At 44.5% G+C, this 20930-nt stretch overlaps 1 protein-coding gene across 1 annotated transcript in view; it reads right to left on the reverse strand.

Moving 5' to 3' along the window:
* The window catches only part of kcnh1a (potassium voltage-gated channel, subfamily H (eag-related), member 1a), a 257744-nt gene that overhangs the window by 169628 nt on the left and 67186 nt on the right, over window positions 1-20930 (reverse strand). The window contains exon 7 of the mRNA XM_078230547.1: window positions 20365-20794. Coding sequence (XP_078086673.1) covers window positions 20365-20794 — 430 coding nt within the window. The remainder of the gene's footprint in view (window positions 1-20364; window positions 20795-20930) is intronic.

The raw sequence follows: 20930 nt of genomic DNA on the forward strand, positions 1-20930 counted from the left end.
GGGACTCCCATTGGATTCTCCATCCCTGCCTCCATTCCTGCTCGCCACAAACAAGGGCAGAGAATCCCCCCCAGTGACCCAGATCTTCCACTCTCCAGATGGTTGAACTGTGAAGGTAACCTGGAAGATGTGCTGGGGGACCCTTCCCAACATCCCAACGTGAAGGATCCACAGGGATTGCCTTGAAAATTTCAACATCTGATGGAGAGTTCCTCCGCACCCAGAACTCTCCAAAAAAGTCTCCAACTTTGAGTTAGAGTTGGAGGCTTCGAAGGGTCCCAACTCATTATCAAGATAGTTACCGAGGAAATAATAGATAGAGAATAACCATGCCTAACTCCTGGCTAACTGCACAACTGACCTCCCCCGCACCCAGACTCCCCACTAAACCCCCAGCCAACTCTCTCCATGACCCTCTGACCCCCTTTAGTTCCTTGAGTGTCCAGCTCCTGCCCTGACCCTCCAACATCCCCCCACTCTTCAACTTCCCCCCCAACCCTTCGATTCCCGGTTACAATGTCCTCTTTGGGGAATGTCTCTAAATGCCAACCTATGATTGAGACTGGGTGGTGACAGTGCAAGTTGCATGGAGGATGACCAAGGAAGGGAGGAAGTGTTGGTGGGAAAGGATGGAGCAGTGGCCTGGAAAAGGCGGAATGGAAAGTGCAGGTTGTCCATGTGCTCTTTAAATACTGCTCCTGGATCTTCAACCACATGAGCTAATGGCGGTGACTTCGTGCCTGCCCGCAATGTGAATTGGCAAGATCCTCATGGATGTATATTTAATGAGCTAAACAACACAAGGTTGTGCGTGGTCAGTCATGATACTGCCCAGTGCAGAAATCACTCTCATTGAACTTAGACTCCAGAACAGAAGATTCTGGCTAGAGTGTACATAATAGATGTTCTACCACTGTAGGTTCTTGGAAGTTTGTATTAACAATGGAGAAATAACGTATCTAAAATTAAATGCTTTGATCGGCTTAGATTTTATATTGTTTGAACTTCCACTGTTAGTTTTTCATCATTATTTAGTGATAGTCCTGCTAATTAACACAACTGCAAAATTTCTATGTACTTCAAGCAACATCCTTTGGTAAGATTTCCAGTATATTTTTGTATAACATCTGCCATATAAAAGGTTCTGACTGAACTGGCTGTCACTAGGAAATCTCTTTGAACCTTAAGCCTGTCATATGAGACAGCTTTCTGCTGTGAATGTAAAGTGTGATATTCCTTCATCCAAAAAAGGACTTTCCCTAAGGTATTTGGCAGAGGAGTCACAGTAAGCCAAACAAGAAACTCATCTATAAAAACTGTTGTCATTTACAATGGTCCAAACTATTTGGTTGCTTCACATCTCCGCATCCACCACAAATCATCTTCTTTTCCACGTAACACCCCGGATTATTCAAGGGTTGCCAAACCTTGGGCTAATGTTGTGATTTTTACCAGGGGACAGGGCAGGGTAAGGAGGCAAGCCCCAGGTCTACTTCAGCCACAACAGGTATAAAACATCGTGCTGTTGGCATTATTCTGAACCACACACAACTGTCTAGCCAACTGAGTTAACCAATCCACTTACCACAGAAATGTGACATTTACCAGAGAAATCACTGTGTCCAACATACATATTTTATACTTCTGTTTAAGTATTGACTCTCAGCAATACCATTTCTGTCACATGTACATAACAGCAACAACTTTTATATAATATATACACACACACACACATATAGTGGGGGCAATTTTACGAGAAAAATTCGTAATGTCCAGCTAGCGTGAACACGTGAGTTTCAGATCCGTTTTTTGGGGAGCCTTTACTCCGAATTTTATGCACTTAGACAATGAAAATATGGGTTTGACCAGATCCAGCCACTAGAGGCAGTGGGCAGGGCTTAAAGCACAAGTCAGCTTACTCTAGCTGCAGAGGGAGCTATTGTGCGTGTGCAGACTCCTGGTGCCAGAGCTTAAGATCTAAGCAACTGAAGACATGGTTACCAATGATGAAGCAGTTGAAGTCTCTCAGGAGGCAGATGAGTGGAGGTATTTTGGAGGGTTGTAGACTGGAGGAGATTACAATGATCTGGAGATGGGGTAGGACCACGGAGAAATGTGAAAACAAGGATGAGAACTTTTAAGGTCGAGACTGGCCAGGAATCTCTGTAGGTCAGTACAGGGGAAACAGGATTTGGAAAGAGTGGGACACTAACAGCCGAGTTCTGCGTGATGTCAACTTTACAGGGGGTAGAATGAGGGAGTCCAGTCAGGAGTGCATTAGGATAGTCAAAGGCATGGATGAGAGTTCAGCAGCCAATGGAACAAGGGTAGCATGGAGTCGGGTGAGGTTACTGAGGTGGAAACAGACAGTCTTACTGATGGTGTGGCGATATGGTCAGGATCAAATATGACACCATGATCGCTAACAGACAGGTTCAGCCTCACACACTTGCCAGCGAGAGAGAGAATTCATAAAATCCCTACAGTACAGAAAGAGGCCATTCAGCCCAGCGAGTCTGTACCAAACACAATCGCACCCAGGCCCTATTCCCGCAACCCCACACATTTACCCTGCTAATCCCCCTGACACCAGGGTCAATCCACCTAACCTGCATATGTTTAGACTGTGGGAGGAAACCAGAGCACCTGAAGGAAATCCACGCAGAAAGGGAGAGAAAGTGCAAACTCAGCTTCAGTAGCTCAGAAGTGGAATTTGTAGAGGACTGAGAACAATGGTTGGTGCAGATCATAAGATGCAAAAATTACAATTGGGGTGTCCCGATATCACAGGACCCTGATTCCTAATGGGGTTCATAGAAATCATAGAAACCCTACAGTGCAGAAGGAGGCCATTCGGCCCATCGAGTCTGCACCGACCACAATCCCACCCAGGCCCTACCCCCACATATTTACCCACTAATCCCTCTAACCTACGCATCCCAGGACTCTAAGGGGCAATTTTTGACCTGGCCAATCAACCTAACCCACACATCTTTGGACTGTGGGAGGAAACCAGAGCACCCGGAGGAAACCCACGCAGACACGAGGAGAATGTGCAAACTCCACACAGACAGTGACCCGAGTCGGGAATCGAACCTGGGACCCTGGAGCTGTGAAGCAGCAATGCTAACCACTGTGCTACCGTGCCGCCAAATATCTAGCAGTAGATCCCAGTGAACATTTTCCCAACCATGGGGCAATAATTCATTTTTGGAGGAATTTCACCATTTGCTTTGGGATTGAATTAAGCCATCTCTATCCTTTACAAAAAGTAATTTTCACACTCAAGAGTGCATCTGCATACATCTCAAGTTTTAGTGATAATGTATGCAGAAGCAGATAAATAAAAAACAGAAAAAATCTGCCGCTGTTAAATTGCCAATTTTCTCTCCTTCATCAGTGCGAACAGTCAAACAAAACTGTAATCAGTAATCATAGAAACATAGAAAGATAAATGGTACAAGAAGAGGCCATTCTACCCATGGGGAGGGGAGCATGGAATTGCATAGACAGCAACCTGGCCTCCCTGATCCGGACACAATTTTGCAGGACCTCGGGCGGGAAGCCAGCCTCATTCCTAATGACCACTTAAGGGCATTGTCCCACACAGCACAATTTTTAGGCTGGATATCTCAGGCAGGCTGGGAAAATGGAAAAGTTAAGAACCTCGATCTTGGGGCGGCAAGTTGGGGAGGCATCTCCATCAGAAACCCCTTACGACTGGGAGGACACCCTCGCCTCATGAACCAGATACCACCCGACCTCCCTTCATCCCCCAACCCACCAGCATCCCCCGATAATCCATTTATCGAGGGGTCACGGGCTCAAGGTGAGAGGGACGAAGTATAACTCAGATATTAGAGGGATGTTTTTTACACAGAGGGTGGTGGGGGCCTGGAATGCGCTGCCAAGTAGGGTGGTGGAGGCAGGCACGCTGACATCGTTTAAGACTTACCTGGATAGTCACATGAGCAGCCTGGGAATGGAGGGATACAAACGATTGGTCTAGTTGGACCAAGGAGCGGCACAGGCTTGGAGGGCCGAAGGGCCTGTTTCCTGTGCTGTACTGTTCTTTGTTGTCCCCTTCTTGCAATTTCTCCCCCCACCCCCAGCACATCCCCTCCCCTCCACTCCACGGCTCCCTGCAATTAATCCCAGGCATGGTGCTGCAGTGCCTCTTCCAGCCACTACAGCAATGTGCTAGGATGGGCTGGAGAACTGTTGGCCAATCTGATTGGCTGACAGCACTCCAAGGCAGGATTTCCTTCCAAGTGCGGATGGAAGTCTCTCTCGCCTGTTGCCAATCAATGCTCATTTCAGCATTAAATGGCAGCAGGCCTATTGGGTTTGTGCCTTGCCATCTCACAAATGCAGGCCATGGTGACCATTTTAAGGGAAGAAAAGAGCTATTCCATCTTATACCACCTTGGTTTGTAGACCTGTAGGCAAGCACATCTCGAATGTTCTTTTTAATGGGCACAGTAAGAAGTCTCACAACACCAGGTTAAAGTCCAACAGGTTTATTTGAAATCATGAGCTTTCAGAGCGCTACTCCTTCATCAGGTGAGTTCTTTTTAATGATTAGGGTTTCTTTCATCCTCTACCAGCCTTTCAGCAGTGCGTTTTCAGTGTAAAGATTACTCTTCAGCTCCTCTCTAATCATTCTACCAATCCCTTTAATCTACGTCCCCTAGTTTTTAAATCCAATCAAGTGGAAACAAATTCATTCCTATCCACACTATCTAGGTACCTCATTTTTATACACTTCAATTAAATATCCTGTCATCCTCCATTCCAAAGAAAACAACAATAACTCACCCAATCTTTCCACATGGCTAAAATGTTCCACTCCTGGAGTACAATCATGCCTTTTCTGTAACGTGGTGGCCAGCACTGAACAGAGTACTCTAGCTGCAGTCTGATTAGTATTTTACACAGTTCTAGCATTCCCTTATTGATCTTATACCCCAGGCCTTGACCAATAAAGGAAAGTATCCTCTATGCCTTCTTCACCACCTTCTTTACCAGTCCTGTTATCTTCAGGGATCTGTGGTTATACATCCCAAGGTCTCTCAGTTCACCTACATATCTCAGTATCTTACAATTTTTTGTCCATTTCCTTAGCCTTGCTTGCCCTCTTCAAATCTATTACTTCACACTTTTCTGCATTGATTTCTATTTGGTACTTTTCTGCCCGGCTGACTAGTTCATTGATATTTTTCTGCAGTCTACAGCTTTCTTCCTCACTATCAACCACACAGCAATTATTTCACTTGCAAACTTCTTAATCATGCCCTTTAAATCCAACTCATTGAAATATGCAGCAAACAGCAAAGGACCCAGCAATGAGTAATGCAGACTCTGACTGGAAACTGCCTAGCAGTCAGAACCCATTGGCTAGAAACCCTTTGTTTCCTGCCACTGAGCCAAGTTTGAATCTAACTTATCACTTTCCCTTGGGTCCCATGAGCTTTTAATTTTCTGAGCAGTGTTATCTGGGATCTTGTCAAAAGCTTTACTAAAGTCCAATTAGACCACAACAAATGCAGGACTCTCATCAATCCTTGTTGCCTCCTCAATAAATTCAATCAAGTCATGACCTTCCCTTAGCAAATCCATGCTGGCTGTCCAACATTAATAAGTCATCTTTAGTTGATTACTTAAACCGTTCCCAGTAATTTACCCATCACCAAGATTAAGCTGACCAGCCGGGTAATTACTTGACTATCTTTTCCTCCCTCTTTAAACAACGGTACAACATTAGCAGCTCTTCAATAACATGCCTGTAGCCAGAAAGGATTGGAAAATGACGGTCAGAGCTTCTGCTATTTCTTCCCTCGCTTGCCTTATTTTATCCAGGCTTGGTGATTAATCCATTTTGAAGGAGGCTGAATACCTTAATATTTTCTCCTTCACTGTGTTTGTCCCATCCAACATTTCAAACTCCTTCTCCTTAACTATCTGCTTCATCCCTCTCCTTCTCCTGCAAAAGTATCCATTAAAAACGCATCTTTGCCTACACAAACAATCTATCTTTCTGGTTTATAATTGACCCTACACTTTCCTTTGTTGTCCTCTTGTTCTTTATTTATTTAAAATATCTGTGGGGATTTCACAATTTCACGTGCCAATATTTTTCGTGACCTCTCTTTGGGTGGGATTTCCTTTTGAGCTTGTCCCCAACCTCCCGACAATGACATAATGGATTTCCCACCATGAAAGGTTGGGAGCCCTATTACCATACATTAGCATCCACTTAGTGGGCCTCGTCACTGTATCATCCCCTTACATAGGGAATTTCCCTATGGGGCCGTGCCATGATGCCAGAGGGCAGTGCCAAGGGACAGTGCTGGGAGGCTCCCTTTGGGGAAATCAATGGAGGGAGGGTTTCCCGCAACCATATAGGTTCCCATGACCATGGGGGAGGGTGACCCATGGGAGGTAGGGGGTTGTCGGTGTGCATGTGGGGACATGTGGGGACATCTCCATGTGCATGTGGGGGGTGGCTTCATCTTCTTTTAAAGTCTGAGGTTGGGGCACCCTTTAAAAATGCACCTCGATCTCAGGAATGCCGACATTGCTGGCTTCTTCCGGTCCTGCCCGCCAGCGTGATGGCATGGGCCTTGCCTCCAGATTTCTTTTCTTTGAAGTGCACAATGCAGCGAGAAAAGCTGGCTGTGTAGCCAGCGAGCTGTGTACCACTTTCCTCAGCATAGAATCATAGAATCCTACAGTGCAGAAGGAGGCCATTCGGCCCATCGGTTCTGCACCGACCACAATCCCACCCAGGCCCCACCCCCACAACCCATGCATTTACCCGAGCTAGTCCCCCTGACACTAAGGGGCAATTTAACATGGCCAATCCACCTAACCTGCACATCTTTGTACTGTGGGAGGAAACCGGAGCACCCAGTGGAAACCCTGTGGTGAATCACTGTTACTACAAGTATGTACCTGGACACACCCATGCTGCACCTGGCCTGAGACTCCTCCCTTTCCACCTGGGACCCCTCCCTTTCCACCCAGAGTGGGGTATAAAGGTGATGGTCCCTCCTCCTTGCCTCAGTTCAGACCAGCTCAGCTACAAGGGTGTGCTCCTGTTCTCAGTGAATAAAAGCCTATTAGTTTTCTCTCACTCTCAGAAGTCTTCGTGTCGTAATTGATAGTGCATCAAACCCATACAGACACGGGGAGAATGTGCAAACTCCACACAGACAGTGACCCAAGCCGGGAATCGAACCAGGGTCCTTGGCGCTGTGAGGCAGCAGTGCTAACCACTGTGCTACCGTGCCGCCCCACCAGAGCCTGCACTTGGAAGAAAAAAGGGAACATTTTGTCTAAGAGTTTGTACAAATAGAGAAAATAATTTCTTCACATTCTTGTTCTGTCGACAACAGGAGTTAGAATAATTTACAGACCAGTCTTAATTGCCACAAGTGGATAGCAATAGATTTTGAACTGAGAAAAGACAACTCAAAATATTTTTCTAGTGTCGTATAAATTGCTGTATCTCTGTATAATAAAATATCTGAGTGAGTCTCTACTACTAATACCATTCAAATCCTATTGTGTAAGTACCTTCAATGTGCTATCACATTTGTGTACAATGTGCAACAAAATTATAAAGGTATTCGTCCTAAAGAGGCATATTATTTTATTACACATGCTGCAGAGAGCAATTTTCCCTCTGGCGTGTTAAAGGATTATCCTAATCTTGTTTCATATCCAGCATAAACCCATTAACAATCTGGCTCTGTCTGCCCTCTCAAGTGAAAATAATAGATCCCATGGCACTATTTTGAAGTAGAGCAAGGGAGAATACTCAGTGCCTTGTCCAATATTTATCCCACAATCAACATCACAAAAACAGATTATCTGATCATTACCACATTGCTGTTTGTGAGAGCTTGCTGAGTGCAAACTGGCTCCTGCATTTTCTACAGTAAAACAACGACTACACTTAGAAGTGCCCCATTGGTGATAATACACTTTGGGAGATCCTGCAGTCTTGAAAGTCAATATCTAAATAGTGAATAGTTGGAAGCCCCAGCACAGGATGCCACTAGTCACAGCCTGCTAATTAGAGTACATCTCCATTAGCCCAACTCTCTGTCTAGTGTCGCTCTGCAAATTTCCTAACCAGGTCAATCATTTCCTTTCAGTTTCATGAGCTTCAACTTTAACTAACCGTCTTCTATTAAAAAAAAATTCAAGTGCCTCTGAAGTACATAAATAACATCCATAGAATCTTCCCTTCACATTACATTAGTCACCTCTTTAATCAGGTTTTTCAGGCTTGACCTACGTCTTACAAATCTATGCTGACTCTCTTTGATCACTCTTCAGTGCCATCATTTTCTTCATTACTCTTATTTTTCTTATGTTAATTTTAGTGATTTTCTGTCCTTGATTCCTCTGCTATAAATATGTCTGGCATCCTGACCTCTTCCTCACCTGAAAATAGGTAAAATGAAGAGGCAGCAAGGGAAGGGAGTTCGAGGGCTTAAGGCCTAGGCAGCTACAGGCACAGATATCAATGCTGGAGCAACGAAAATCAGAGATGTGCAAGAAGCCCGAATGGGAGCAGCACAGAAGTCTCATAAGTTGTAGGACTGGTGGGTACAGAGATAGGGAGCGCTGAAGCCATGGAGAAATTTGAAAATAAGGTTGAGAAGATTGCCAGACAAAGAGCCACTGCAGGTCAGCAAGCATTGGGCTATGGGTAAATGGGACTTGGTGTAAGTTATGAACAGCAGAACGTTGAATTAAATTAAGTTTACAGAGGTGTATTTTGCGAGGTCAAATAGGCGAACTTGTATCTCTCCTTTATACATTCACAAAACAAGCCTACGCATACTATATTATTTCCCTTCAATCCATTTCCATTGGACACAATTTTCCGTTCATGCCAGTGGCGTGAATCATGGTGGTGGGGCACTAAATTGGGCGTGATGGAAAAAGTCAGTTTCCCACCAAGAGGAAATTAGTTGGCAGTTTTGTTCTCCAGATGTTGATGGTGGGTTAAAGGTAGGTCGGATTTTCTGCTGTGCAATGTTGGGAACCACATTTGCATTCATTTGCATCCATGAATGCTCATTAAAAGGCCAACTCACCAGAATTGCATTCCCCTTTGAAATTAAATACCCTGCCAGCAGATAATTAGAACAGTCTGTTTCCTAACTGTATATAAAGTGGCATGCACACACCTGGCAACCTTCGCTTAACAAATGACTTTGAGTTACGTAGACTTTACTTTCGTCACCTTTAAGAGTGTTCCTGTGAGATCCTGGTTGCCTGGATTACAAGCTGCATTGATGCTGGACATGGGTGACAATGCAAGTAGGGAGGGGGTGACGTGCAGGACGAGGGGGAGGCATTTGTGGAACACAGGAGGGAAGGAAGAAGATAGGAGTCGAACCAGGGGTTTGGTGTGGAATACAGGCAGGGAGGGGGAAACAGCAGCAGAACTGGGAGAGGGGTTGTTGAACATGGGAGAGTAGGGGGGAGATGGAGCCAAGTCTAGGGTGTGGTCAAGGAACAGAACAGTGTACTGAAAGACTGTCCGAGCAAGAGTCTGAGGCTGGGATTTTCCCCAATATCGACAAAGGCTGATGCCAGGCAGGAAAAGTGTAATGTAAGCCGCTGACAGTGGTTTTCTCCGCTATAGAGCGCAGCACTTTAAGAAAGTTCAATTCGTGGATTCCACGATGTATGGCTGGCAGGGAGGCCTCTAATTTGTCTGCCCCACCAGCAACATAGACACTGATCTGGGCTGCCATTATTAAAGGCCACGCCAGCACACAGTGAGCAAACCAGTACACCCAGATACGCCCCCCCCCCCCCAGCTAATCACCAGCACTATCTGGGCACCCTCTTGACATGTCTGCGCATTACCCAGGCATCAATCTGGCACTTTCAGGCCACTACCTGGGTGGTGCCTGGGTAGTGCCAGCTTGAAGCCTAGCAGTGCCAGGGGGGCCCAGACACTACCTGGGCATGACCTTCTCCCCACCAATGCTGCAATCATTGAGCTCCCCTGGAAGGTATAGGTTTAATATGTTAATTTATTATAATGATGTTCCTGACATTGTCAGGAAACGCTGATGGAGGAGTAAACAACTGTCATGCTTCCACGCCTAAGAGGTGACTTTGCACTTCTTGCAATATTCTCCACTCCTGTTGCCAAACCCACCCGATGCAGATGGGAATGGCAAGTCCCAGCCCGAGACTGTACTGGGGCTGAGGCCACACTGTCAGGGTCAGATTGAAGAGCCTGCCCTGGGGCTGAGACCATGCTGTTAGGCAGATTTTAGAGACTGTCCTAGGGCTGTGAGGGCCATGTTAGAAGGCTCTGCATGGCACGCATGTTTTGGTCCTGGTCTTGTGTAGGGGGCATTGCCTCTCCCTGCAGTGACAGTCATGTATAGTTTGATGTACAGGGTGTGGTCAGTCACCTAAGAATTTTGGTCCTGCAGTTAGGGTTATGGTACTGTGAGGCAGATGGCACAGTCATGGTTAGGGTAGTCATCTGTATCGTGTAAGTCAGTAGCTGAGAGGGGTTTAGGATGGTCTCATGGGGGTATAATCCCAGAAAGTCAGGTTGCATGAGACCTCGAGAAGGAGAAGGTCAGGTTGACAAAGGGCCTGGGAATATCAACATTAAAGGTTCAGGGAGGAGAACAGGAATATCTAAATGGATAGTGATGGGTTTAAGGGTAACTGGAGAAGGTTAGGTAGTGATAAAAGGAATTAGGAGGTGGATGGAGGAGGATGAGAGGTGCTTGGTGGGTAATAGGGGAGGTTGGAAACTAGTCACCAAGATGATGGTCAGCAGCACCATTTCCCATCACACCTTGCAATGATGCCATTTGGAAAACAAGCTAAAAAGAAAATCAGTCGGGAAGGGGTCTCACGTGGAGGAGTTCAAGACAGCAAACTGGGCTGATTGCAAGATTCCCTATAACTATCCTGCTCAAACCATGGAGAGTACGGCTCAGCTGCGTGCAGGACTTGAGCATCTAATGCACAATGAATGAGTTTGGTGCACATTCATACAACAATCCATTATGTTTGATTGCCGTGGTGCCTATGGTGTTAATTTGCTTCTTATCCTTACTGAGACATTTCAGAATGAATGTAGAGTCCAAACATCAATCCACTGCACAGAGGCATCAGAGACCCTACAAGCCTCCATGTTCCCAGTGCACTGGTCATGGCATTCAAGGCACCATGCTTGCAGTCATAAGTGCAAGGGTTGGGCATTCATAGTTATTGTCAAGGCCACTGGAGGACAACCAACACAAAGCTGACTGTGGCTCCCGTAACTTGGTCTTTTGACCTGAATTAAATCCCTTGTTGTGAATATGCAGTCACATCTGAGGAAGAAGTTCAGCCATGTGCTATCATCCAGGGTGATATCATCCTGCAGAGGGTAGCCTTGGAATGCAATGTGCAGACTAAGGGAAAGTCAAAGGCTGGAGTCTGTGTGCCTGCCTTGTATATGGAGGAAGACCATTCAGCAGGACTATTGATTGCTCTATTGAATCCATTCACAGATACAAGGAAAATTGGAGAATGCAGGCTGCAGGCAATGCTGGCTTTTTTATAGCTTTGATTAGAATGATGAGAAGAAGGATTCATCACCGATTGGCACAGCTCAGAGAAGATGGTTGCCCTGAGAAACAAGAGCCAGCAGGGCACCAGGAAGAGCCAGATGCCAATGAGGAGGAGCCACGATCAAGGGTCAACGGAAGACACATGGAGATAAGCAAATGAGGCCTTCGCTTGTCTATGGATGTGGTAGCTCATATTTGTCACATTCTTCATGGGAAACCAACTTAGAGGGCATCCAAGGCAGGTTACTCTGAAGGTTATTGCCATAGTTTTTTTGCCTGCAGATCCTTACAGGGCTCCACCGGATCTTTGCGGAATCTCACAATTGACAACACATAAATGCATAAGGAAGGTGAAAGATGCCCTTGTGAATACAGCTCACCATTATGTGCAATTCCGCATGGATGAAGTAAGCCAGGCTGCCAGAGCGGTGCAAATCGCTGTGATCTCAGGCTTCCCACAAGTGCGATATCAACTGCACACATGTGACTTTGGGAACACCCTGCCAGCAGCCTGTGAGATTCCTTAATAGAAAAGCATTTCACTCTTTGCAAGTCCAGCTAATTTGTGATCACAGAAAACAGATCCAGTATGTTTGTGCGAGATACGAAGGGAGCTCACATGACTTGTACATTTTGAGTCACTCCCAAGTGCCAGAGATATTTGAGGGAGCTCTGGTCCTAAAGGGCTGGCTCCTTGATATGGGTTACTCCCTGAAGACATGGCTAATGACAACCATTCACCATCCACAGAGTGCATCTGAGGAGAGATACAATGCTGCACATTCAGCCTCAACATCCTTAATAGAGCAGACTACTGGCCTCTTATAGGTGCATTTCAGATGTTCGGACTGCCCAGGCAGGGCTAACCCACATAATTACTGTTTACTGTGCCTTCCAGAATCTAACACTGTAAAGGGAGGATTGTTTATGGAGGAGCTAGGCATCTTGGACAAGGTGGTCGCTGAAGGGGACCAAACTGAACAGGGCAAGGATTCAAACGAGCAACATGAGGAGGCCATTGTACGGCGAAGATGTACCTGTGACAACCTCATATTTACAAGATTCCAGAAGGAGTGAGGCGAAGACAAGTTGTTACGAGCACAAGTCTCTCCACGGTTTAATGCAAGGGACATCACAACACCTTTAATGTAATCTTCAACATGTCACAAAAGATCAACAATCCCCCAATGATCACTGAGAAAGTGGAATCCACTTTCAACCCTAATGACAGGCTAATCCTTGAAAGGTGCAGTAGCCTAGGGGCCATGTGAAATGTGCTTAGCACACCACAAGTGCACATCCTAGAGCAACTACTCAGAATGCAGTCCTTTCAATCATGGCACCAACAAGCCATGGCATCGACAAGAGGCGGAAACGCTATTGCACACATAGATATGCTCATGCCAGTATGACAGCAGCTTAGCAAGGTGGCTCTAAGACAAAAAACATTTGTCAATGGTTGTCATTTAACAATCTCAAGAGGCAGCTGCATCCAGACAGCATCATCTCTCCAAATACAAGCTCTCATGCATAATTGATGCAGAGGCTGTATCTTGATACTGCGTCCCAAGATGCCGTTGGACATCAGGACACAGTGATCTGTAACACCACAGCATGCAGCCAAAGGTGGGAGTTAAGTTAGCGTTGTCCTCACAGGAAATGGATCAGTAGGATTATCGTGTGATGACTGACAAACACTCGTGACTCTGCATTTATTGGAAGCCTGCCCAGTTCGTGTCTTGCATTCCCTTGGTATTTGGGAGCGATGTGGCCCAGTCAGTTTTGACACAGCAGTCAATGATAACTTATTCCCTTCATCGATACTGCTGAGTGATCTGGAGATGTGCCGGAGCATTGCTTTCACACCATTATAGCCCTCGACATTATCCATCTCACAAAGGCCAATCACTTCCAGGAGCCCTAAGTCAATATGTGCACAGTCACGCTATTAATCACATATTGATTTGTGGTCTGTGACCTCAGAAGGATTGAGTGAAGCACCACTAGGCAGCCGTTCAGCTACAAACTGTGATTCGAACAGGTAAGTGGATGGGTTCATCAGGATGAGCACACACCTCTGACAGCACAAACTCAGGCTCCTCTAGCAGACATTTCAAATATCACCAAGTGGAAGCAACTTCCAACATTCAGCATTATGAATGGGAATTGTAGGAATTAAGAAAGGAATTCTGTTTGGCCTTAAATGTGGAGGCAAAATTACACCGCAGGCAGGCATGAAAGACTGGTGTTTGATGATGAATTCTACTTTAACCAAAACCTCAGTCACAAAATAAACTCAATAGCAAAGTGAATTTGGGTAAAAAGACTGCAACATTGATTGCGACAAATATTTATAACATCCACATACTGCAGACTTCAGTGCAACACTATCAGGATAATCACTGACCTTGATGAACAATTCTCATGAGGTCACATAATGTCTGCCTAAGACGCAAGGCTTACATGCGCCTTATCCAGCCTTCATTTCCGTATAGGAAATGTCTTTGTCATGTCACTGATGTGGAAATAAATTCACTGATGAGATTAGGTTATACTCAATGAAAATGAGGGACAAGATGGGAGATAATTGGTTCATGTCACACCCATAAATGAATGCATGACCTTGCATCATATTGATTATCCATTCAATACCTGAGACTCGGAGAGGGATAAATCTGAAATATCTTTACAACGGTGCAGATTATGTACAGTGAGCCAACACCCATGCCAATACCATGCATTCAAAACTGCTTAATTTTCCTAACTCTGCCACTATGTTTAGGTGCATCCCTGATATCCACAGGGGTGGAGACAACCTGCAGACAGATATACTCTGTTGTCAGAGATGACTTTAGTGTCCTCTGGAGACCCGCAACCCGGAGAACCTGGTCTGCAATTGGTTGCTCTGGGGCAGGTACATCTTCTTCAGCCTGACCTGCTGGGGTTGGTGGAGGCACAAGCAGAGGGCATTTGGAATGTCTTGGGTGGCTGTCCCCAGGGTGTCTGGCTGACACTCTTCCTCCCTTTGGGTGCCTGAGGGCTCTCCCTGACTCCTTGAGGAGAAGGAGCACCTGGAGGGAGGTAGAAATGCCCTGTCTCTCTCTCTCTCTCTCGACTAACCACTGCTGGAACACATCCATGGATAGGGCAATGGTGAGCAGGCCTAAACACAAATGCAGCAGAAACTTCTAGACCTGGGACATCTAGTCAGCTGTCACCCTTCCAATAGAGACTTTAATACACTTGGATGCTGCAGTCATGACATCAGACAGAATGCGGATGGAGTCCTCCATTCTTCGTTCCTGTCTGGTAACAACCTCTGACTGTCTGGTTTCCCCCTGCTTGTCATTGTATCTCCAACATTTCTCTCAGGGCCAACTGCAGGGGTTCATCATCAGCCTCTGACTCTGCAGGGGACTGGTCTCCAGCAGTCCCCATCTGATAGTCAGACATTGGTTGTCACTGCCTCCTGTGACCATATGCCTGTGAGATGATCACCAGATTGTGATCGCCAACCCTACTCTATAACTAGGATCCACCAAGGTCCATGTATCTGCACTTGTAGAGGGTGCAGGTGAACACAGCAATGGGTCTTCCAATATATGCTTCCTCTGCCTGCTCATCTGAAGAGCTCTTTGGGCTGGCACTTGCTGTAACTCGTCCTCTGCCTTTTCAGACTGGTGACTGGAATATAAAGAAGAGATAGTTAGTGGCTGACTAGGAAGGCTCCTGCATTACAGGTTGTGCATAGTCATTATCCACATATGGCCAAGGTACACCAGATGGACCCTCACTGATTAGTTGGGGGGGCGCCGATCTCGCCTCTGCTCAGGAGCGATCTCTGTCCTCCCAAGCCATCTCTGCTGTTTGTTCCTTGTGGCAGGGGAGTTTCCTGAGTTCTGGAGATCCTGTCTTGGCTCTCTCCCACTTTTGTGGACGATCTTGTCCTGCATTACTGGATGCAAGCACTATGGATGAATAAGCATTTCAGAAGCTTGCTTGTCGATTATGTATGTCGTGTCCTACTTAGTAAGGAATTAAGATGCCATTTGTGTAGGATATTACATGACATGGTGATCTTAAAGAGGCTGGCAGACATGCAGTGCCGATGTCCCAACTGCTGGAAATATGAGGCATCCCAGTGGACTCTAAGCTTCAAACTGCCTGATACCGTTATAAGAGTGTGAGTTTGGAATGTGTAGAAGTTTCATGTACCCTGCAGAGTGTATCAGACCATTCATTCACTTCCTGCACCATGGGGCAGTTCTTTATGAGGCATAGGTGCTGACCTGCTTGGTGCCTTCACCCAGGCTGGTGTGCTCAGGTGGGAGACCTCCTGCTCCCAACCTTCAGAAAGAGGACCTTTTGCCTTCCCTGGAGTAGAATCCCTCACTGAACTGTGCAGCCAAGAGTTTGTTGCATTAGGTCATCATGTTAATGCAGATGTTCAGCCTACACCTGGCCTGCAGTGAGCAAATGTCCATGCGGGTGCTGTTTAAATATGGTGTTTGGACCTATGGCCCCGTGTGGTAATGGCAGGGCAGGCAAATTACTACAAACCCTGTCACAAGATTCACTGAGTTCTTCATTGATGAATAATTAATGAGCTGAAAAGTGGCAATCTGGGTGTAAAAATCCACACTGATGCCCAGCAGGAATGCTGACTTTCACACGACCCCCCGCCTGCATAAAACCAGCATAAATCTCCAGAATGGGAAATTCCACCCATTGACTTATATCGCTGCTTTATTTTTTGATCTCTAATGGATGGTTAATGAAATAATTCTACTGTTCCAGTCCCAGTCTTGTATAACCATTGCAAAATGCGTATTAGTCTGTGGATACATATTTTAAAAGCTTATTATGTGCCCTTATATTTACAGCCATGTCCCTTGAATTGTATTTCACTCTTCACCCCAATCCCTTACAACTTCAGGTGGGAACGCAAAAGAGAATCCCTGCTTTATTTTCTATTCAGATCAAATGCCTTTGCCATGCATTTAGCTATCTACACGTTCCTTCCCTTTACTGGGATCATTTCATTGTCTTATTGAGATGACCATTTATATTACTGAACAAGTTTGTGCTTCCTTATGATGTTGGTTGCAAGTCATTAAATTTGTTAACTTCATTAAACTCCATCAAACTCAGTGTTTAGAGTGTTAGTTCAACAACTTCCTCGTTAGGGTAGAGTTACCTTTTCCTCTCTCTTTTTCTTTTCCGGCTATAATCAACTGTTTAAAAACCACTGACCACTCTCTAATGCTAAACTATATAGAATGCAATAAACTGCAAATGTATTATTCAGTTATATTGCAAATAGTCACCATTAGTACATCTTCATCTTTATTTCGACTGTCCAAAGGAATGACTCAATCACAGATAGTTAGGCGCATGTTGGAATCCCTCTGTTATCTAGTTATGGTAACCACAGTTTTAAAGTACAATTTTACTTCCACTCTTTCAAACTCATACTTGTAGTTGACCTCTCCATTCAGATAATGCTGGCACAGATGAATAACTGTGGAAAAAAACATTCATAGTCCCAAGGATCGCAGCTGTAAACAGAGTACTGATGCTGTATGCATGGTAATGGAATTATAAGTACCCGTATCTCAATGTGTAAACAGTTGATTATAGCCTGAACTTTTGGAAATGCATCTAGTACATAGAAGATCTATTGCCTTGACGAATGTACGAAGTGTCAAAGAATGTGCCATTACAATTTGACAGCCTCTTCTGTCTGTTTTTGCACATTAGCAGTGTGAGATTCCTAAGCTGTTAAAAAAAAAACACGATCCAAAAACATCAAAATAAAAATCAGATTAGCATGGTTTCATTTCCTCAAGAGTGGGAGAAAAATTAATGAGTTAATTTATTAAGGGGGTCTCCCACCTGAGCACACCAGCCTGGGAGAAGGCACCAAGAAAGTCAGCACCTATGCCTCAAAAAAGAACTGCCCCGTGATGCAGGAAATGAATAAATGATCTGATGCACTCCGCAGGGTACATGAAACTTCTACTCACTCCAAACTCACACTCTTAAAACGATATCAGGTTTAATTAATTAATTGTAATTATTGTAATTAATTAATTACAATTAAATACAAAAATCTGAGGATACATACCAACCGACTTAACACCAGCTTCTTCCCTGCTGCCATCAGACTTTTGAATGGACCGACCTCACATTAAGTTGATCTTTCTCTACACCCTCGCTATGACAGTAACACTACATTCTGCACTCTCTCCTTTCCTTCCCTATGAACGGTATGCCTTGTCTCTATAGCCGCAAGAAACAGTACTTTTCACTGTATACCAATACATGGGACAATAATAAATCAAATCAAAATTTATAGAAATATTTACAAAAATACAATTTAAGTGAAATATTTCCCACGGTTTAAGTAGTCAATATGTCTCTCCAGTAACCTGGCTGTTTAATGCAAATCTCCTCACATGCTCCACTTTAGAATAACCAAGATCATTTGTCTGTGACCTGTAAGCATTTTTACCAGGATACATTCTTCTGAATCATTTCTCCCATCTTTCCAGCCCTAGAATGCTTAAAGCCACCCCATTAAACTACATTTCCTGAAATGGCAAGAAAACAGATTGTTCTGTTTGGCTTCTGAACCTGAACTGATTGAGTCATTAATTCTCATCAGGTGGAAGGCTGCCTAATTGTTGGCAAACCATTGTGCACAATTTACAGGATGCACTCTTTCATAAGTAAGTAAATTATAGGGTTTAAATCATAAGGCAGACTTTCTGCCTAACAGAATCTGTTCCAGTGGCACGAATCAGTCATACAAGAGGCAGGCAATTGAGCCATTTTGCTGAGCCTCAACTTCATTGAATTTCTTAGAATCCCTACAGTGCAGAAGGAGACCATTCGACCCATCGTGTCTTTCCAACAAAGTATTTGACCCAAGCCCTATCCTGTAACCCTGCATATTTACCCTGCTAATCCCCTTAACCTACACATCTTGGGACACTTAAGGGGCAATTTAACATGTCCAATCCACCTAACCTGCACATCTTTGGACTGTGGGAAGAAACCAGAGCATCCGGAGGAAACCCACGCAGACATGGGGAGAATGTGCAAACTCCACACAGTCATCCAAGGCCAGAATTGAATCTGGGTCCCTCTGTGGCAGCGGTGCTAACCACTGTCACCGTGCCACTCTTGAACTGCAGTGTGGTAGTTTCCTGCTGATAGTTGATTCCAGCCTAAATCATTCTAGTTTCTGTAGAAAATTAACCTGTGCTCAGAAAGACTGTTCAAAATGGGTGTTTCTGGGCAATAATGACCAGTAACAACAAGCCTTTCAGGAAGTGAGTGTTTCAAGGTTTTTTTTGGTTGTTAAAATCTAAATTTTGAATACAGGTATTACTATAGACACTCCTGTTGTTTGAGTATTTTGGAGGTTAAAGAAGTAAATGAAAGGATGCAGAGAGTACTGGAACCTCTGCTGCCATGAAACCATGTGTATAAACTCATGCACACACCTACTCGACATAGGACAACTCCATTCCCAGCCTCTGTTTCTCAGTGGCTGAGAATTGTCCACTGGAATCAGACCTGCAGACATCAGCAAAACCTTGCTTTGCGTCTCCAGATCCTTTCAAACTACAGGGAACAGTAACAACATTCATGAATTTAGGGGACAGAATTGCATCCAGCAATTCAGCAAACATCTTCAGCACTTTACCCAGAGAAATACTACAGCAAAGCAAGATTGTCTTGCACATTTTCCACCTCACAGGATCCCGAAGGTGAAGGGCATCATTAATGGTACCAAGAAGCCACCTGGGCCTCTTAACAGAATGTAATGGATTTAAGAATTACAAATACATCTACTGCATCAATATACAGGTGATCAGCAGCCATCAAATCAAGGCAGTGTCGCCTCTCAGGCAGATGTCATGATTCCTTTATTTTAATCCTTGAATTGAATGAAAAAGTGGAGCGAAAAGCCGAGTGAGGAATTAATTAGAAACTTTTACGTACCCAAAGTGAAAATTAAAAATGGCAAATAATATCTTTAAACCAGATACAACAGTCAGGAGAGCAATGCATTAAGCTTCCTCATCCAAAGCCTCCACCTGAGGCACCTGATACAAAACAGCCTGGATATCCACTGCCAGGTGTTCAGTGTTAAGTAGGTAATCGAGTGTGGAAAATATTTGGGAGTTCAATAACTACTGAGCTCCGCCAACTCTATGCCTCAGCAAAACCTCTGGAATGGGTGTGGACAATGATATTGGAGATGCCCACCTTACCTTAATGGGTGGTTAAATGACAGAAGCACTTGGGAGGTACCAGCATCATTTCCACCATTTCATACCAGTTGAACATGCAAGATGGCATTCTATAGGATGCCCGTTTAAAATGGATGGCCAAATTTCTTTGGGAACAGCTATCAGCAAATTAAAAGACACAGTTGCATAACTTTATGTTATTATCATTATTCCGTCTGATTATCTGATTATTTTTGTTCATTTGTTTTCTGTTTTGTTTCTACTTGTAAATGAATTCTCATGAAACTTAGTGCTAATTTTTCACATCGATTCTACAGAAGATGAAAATTTCTGTTTTTCTATGCAGTGATTTATGAGGATTCAGAATGCACTACATCTAAATGATTCTTATTCATATCAACTAATTAACACCCAAAAGCTGATTATAAAAGTGGAAAAACAATGCTATTGTATATATAGAAAATAAAGTCTTTGGATGTACTTACAGCCAATCATCATCATAGCCACAGCAAAAATCTTCTCACCATCTGTTGTTGGAGCAATGTTACCAAATCCAATGCTGGTAAGGCTGGTCATTGTAAAGTAGAGTGAGGCAATGTACACAGAGTCTTTACTCGGTCCACCTTCCCATTTTGCCGTTCCACTTGTATTGAAATGATACGGCATTCCAACAGTTTCTCCTAATTGATAGAGCCAGCTGTCTGTTCTGATTTTGTTTAATTCTTCATCGATCACTTCATAATCCCCAATGCTGTACCAGATGCAAGCCAGCCAGTGAGCTGCAAGCCCAAAAACACACACCAGTAGTACTAAGACAGCTGCTCCGTATTCAATGTAATGATCCAACTTCCGTGCTACTCGGCCTAAACGAAGAAGCCTAACAACTTTCAGGGAGCTGAAGAGACTGCTGATGCCCTGCAAAAATGACATTATATCAGTAAATATACATGAACATGAAAAATAAAATTAATAATAGAACATTTCAACCATTTCCAAAGCTATACATCAGATTTTTTTTAGTCCTATGTTCTACATTAAATAGACTCTTTTA

This window comes from Mustelus asterias, chromosome 15 (assembly GCF_964213995.1).
Source record: "Mustelus asterias chromosome 15, sMusAst1.hap1.1, whole genome shotgun sequence".
Classification (NCBI taxonomy): domain Eukaryota; kingdom Metazoa; phylum Chordata; class Chondrichthyes; order Carcharhiniformes; family Triakidae; genus Mustelus; species Mustelus asterias.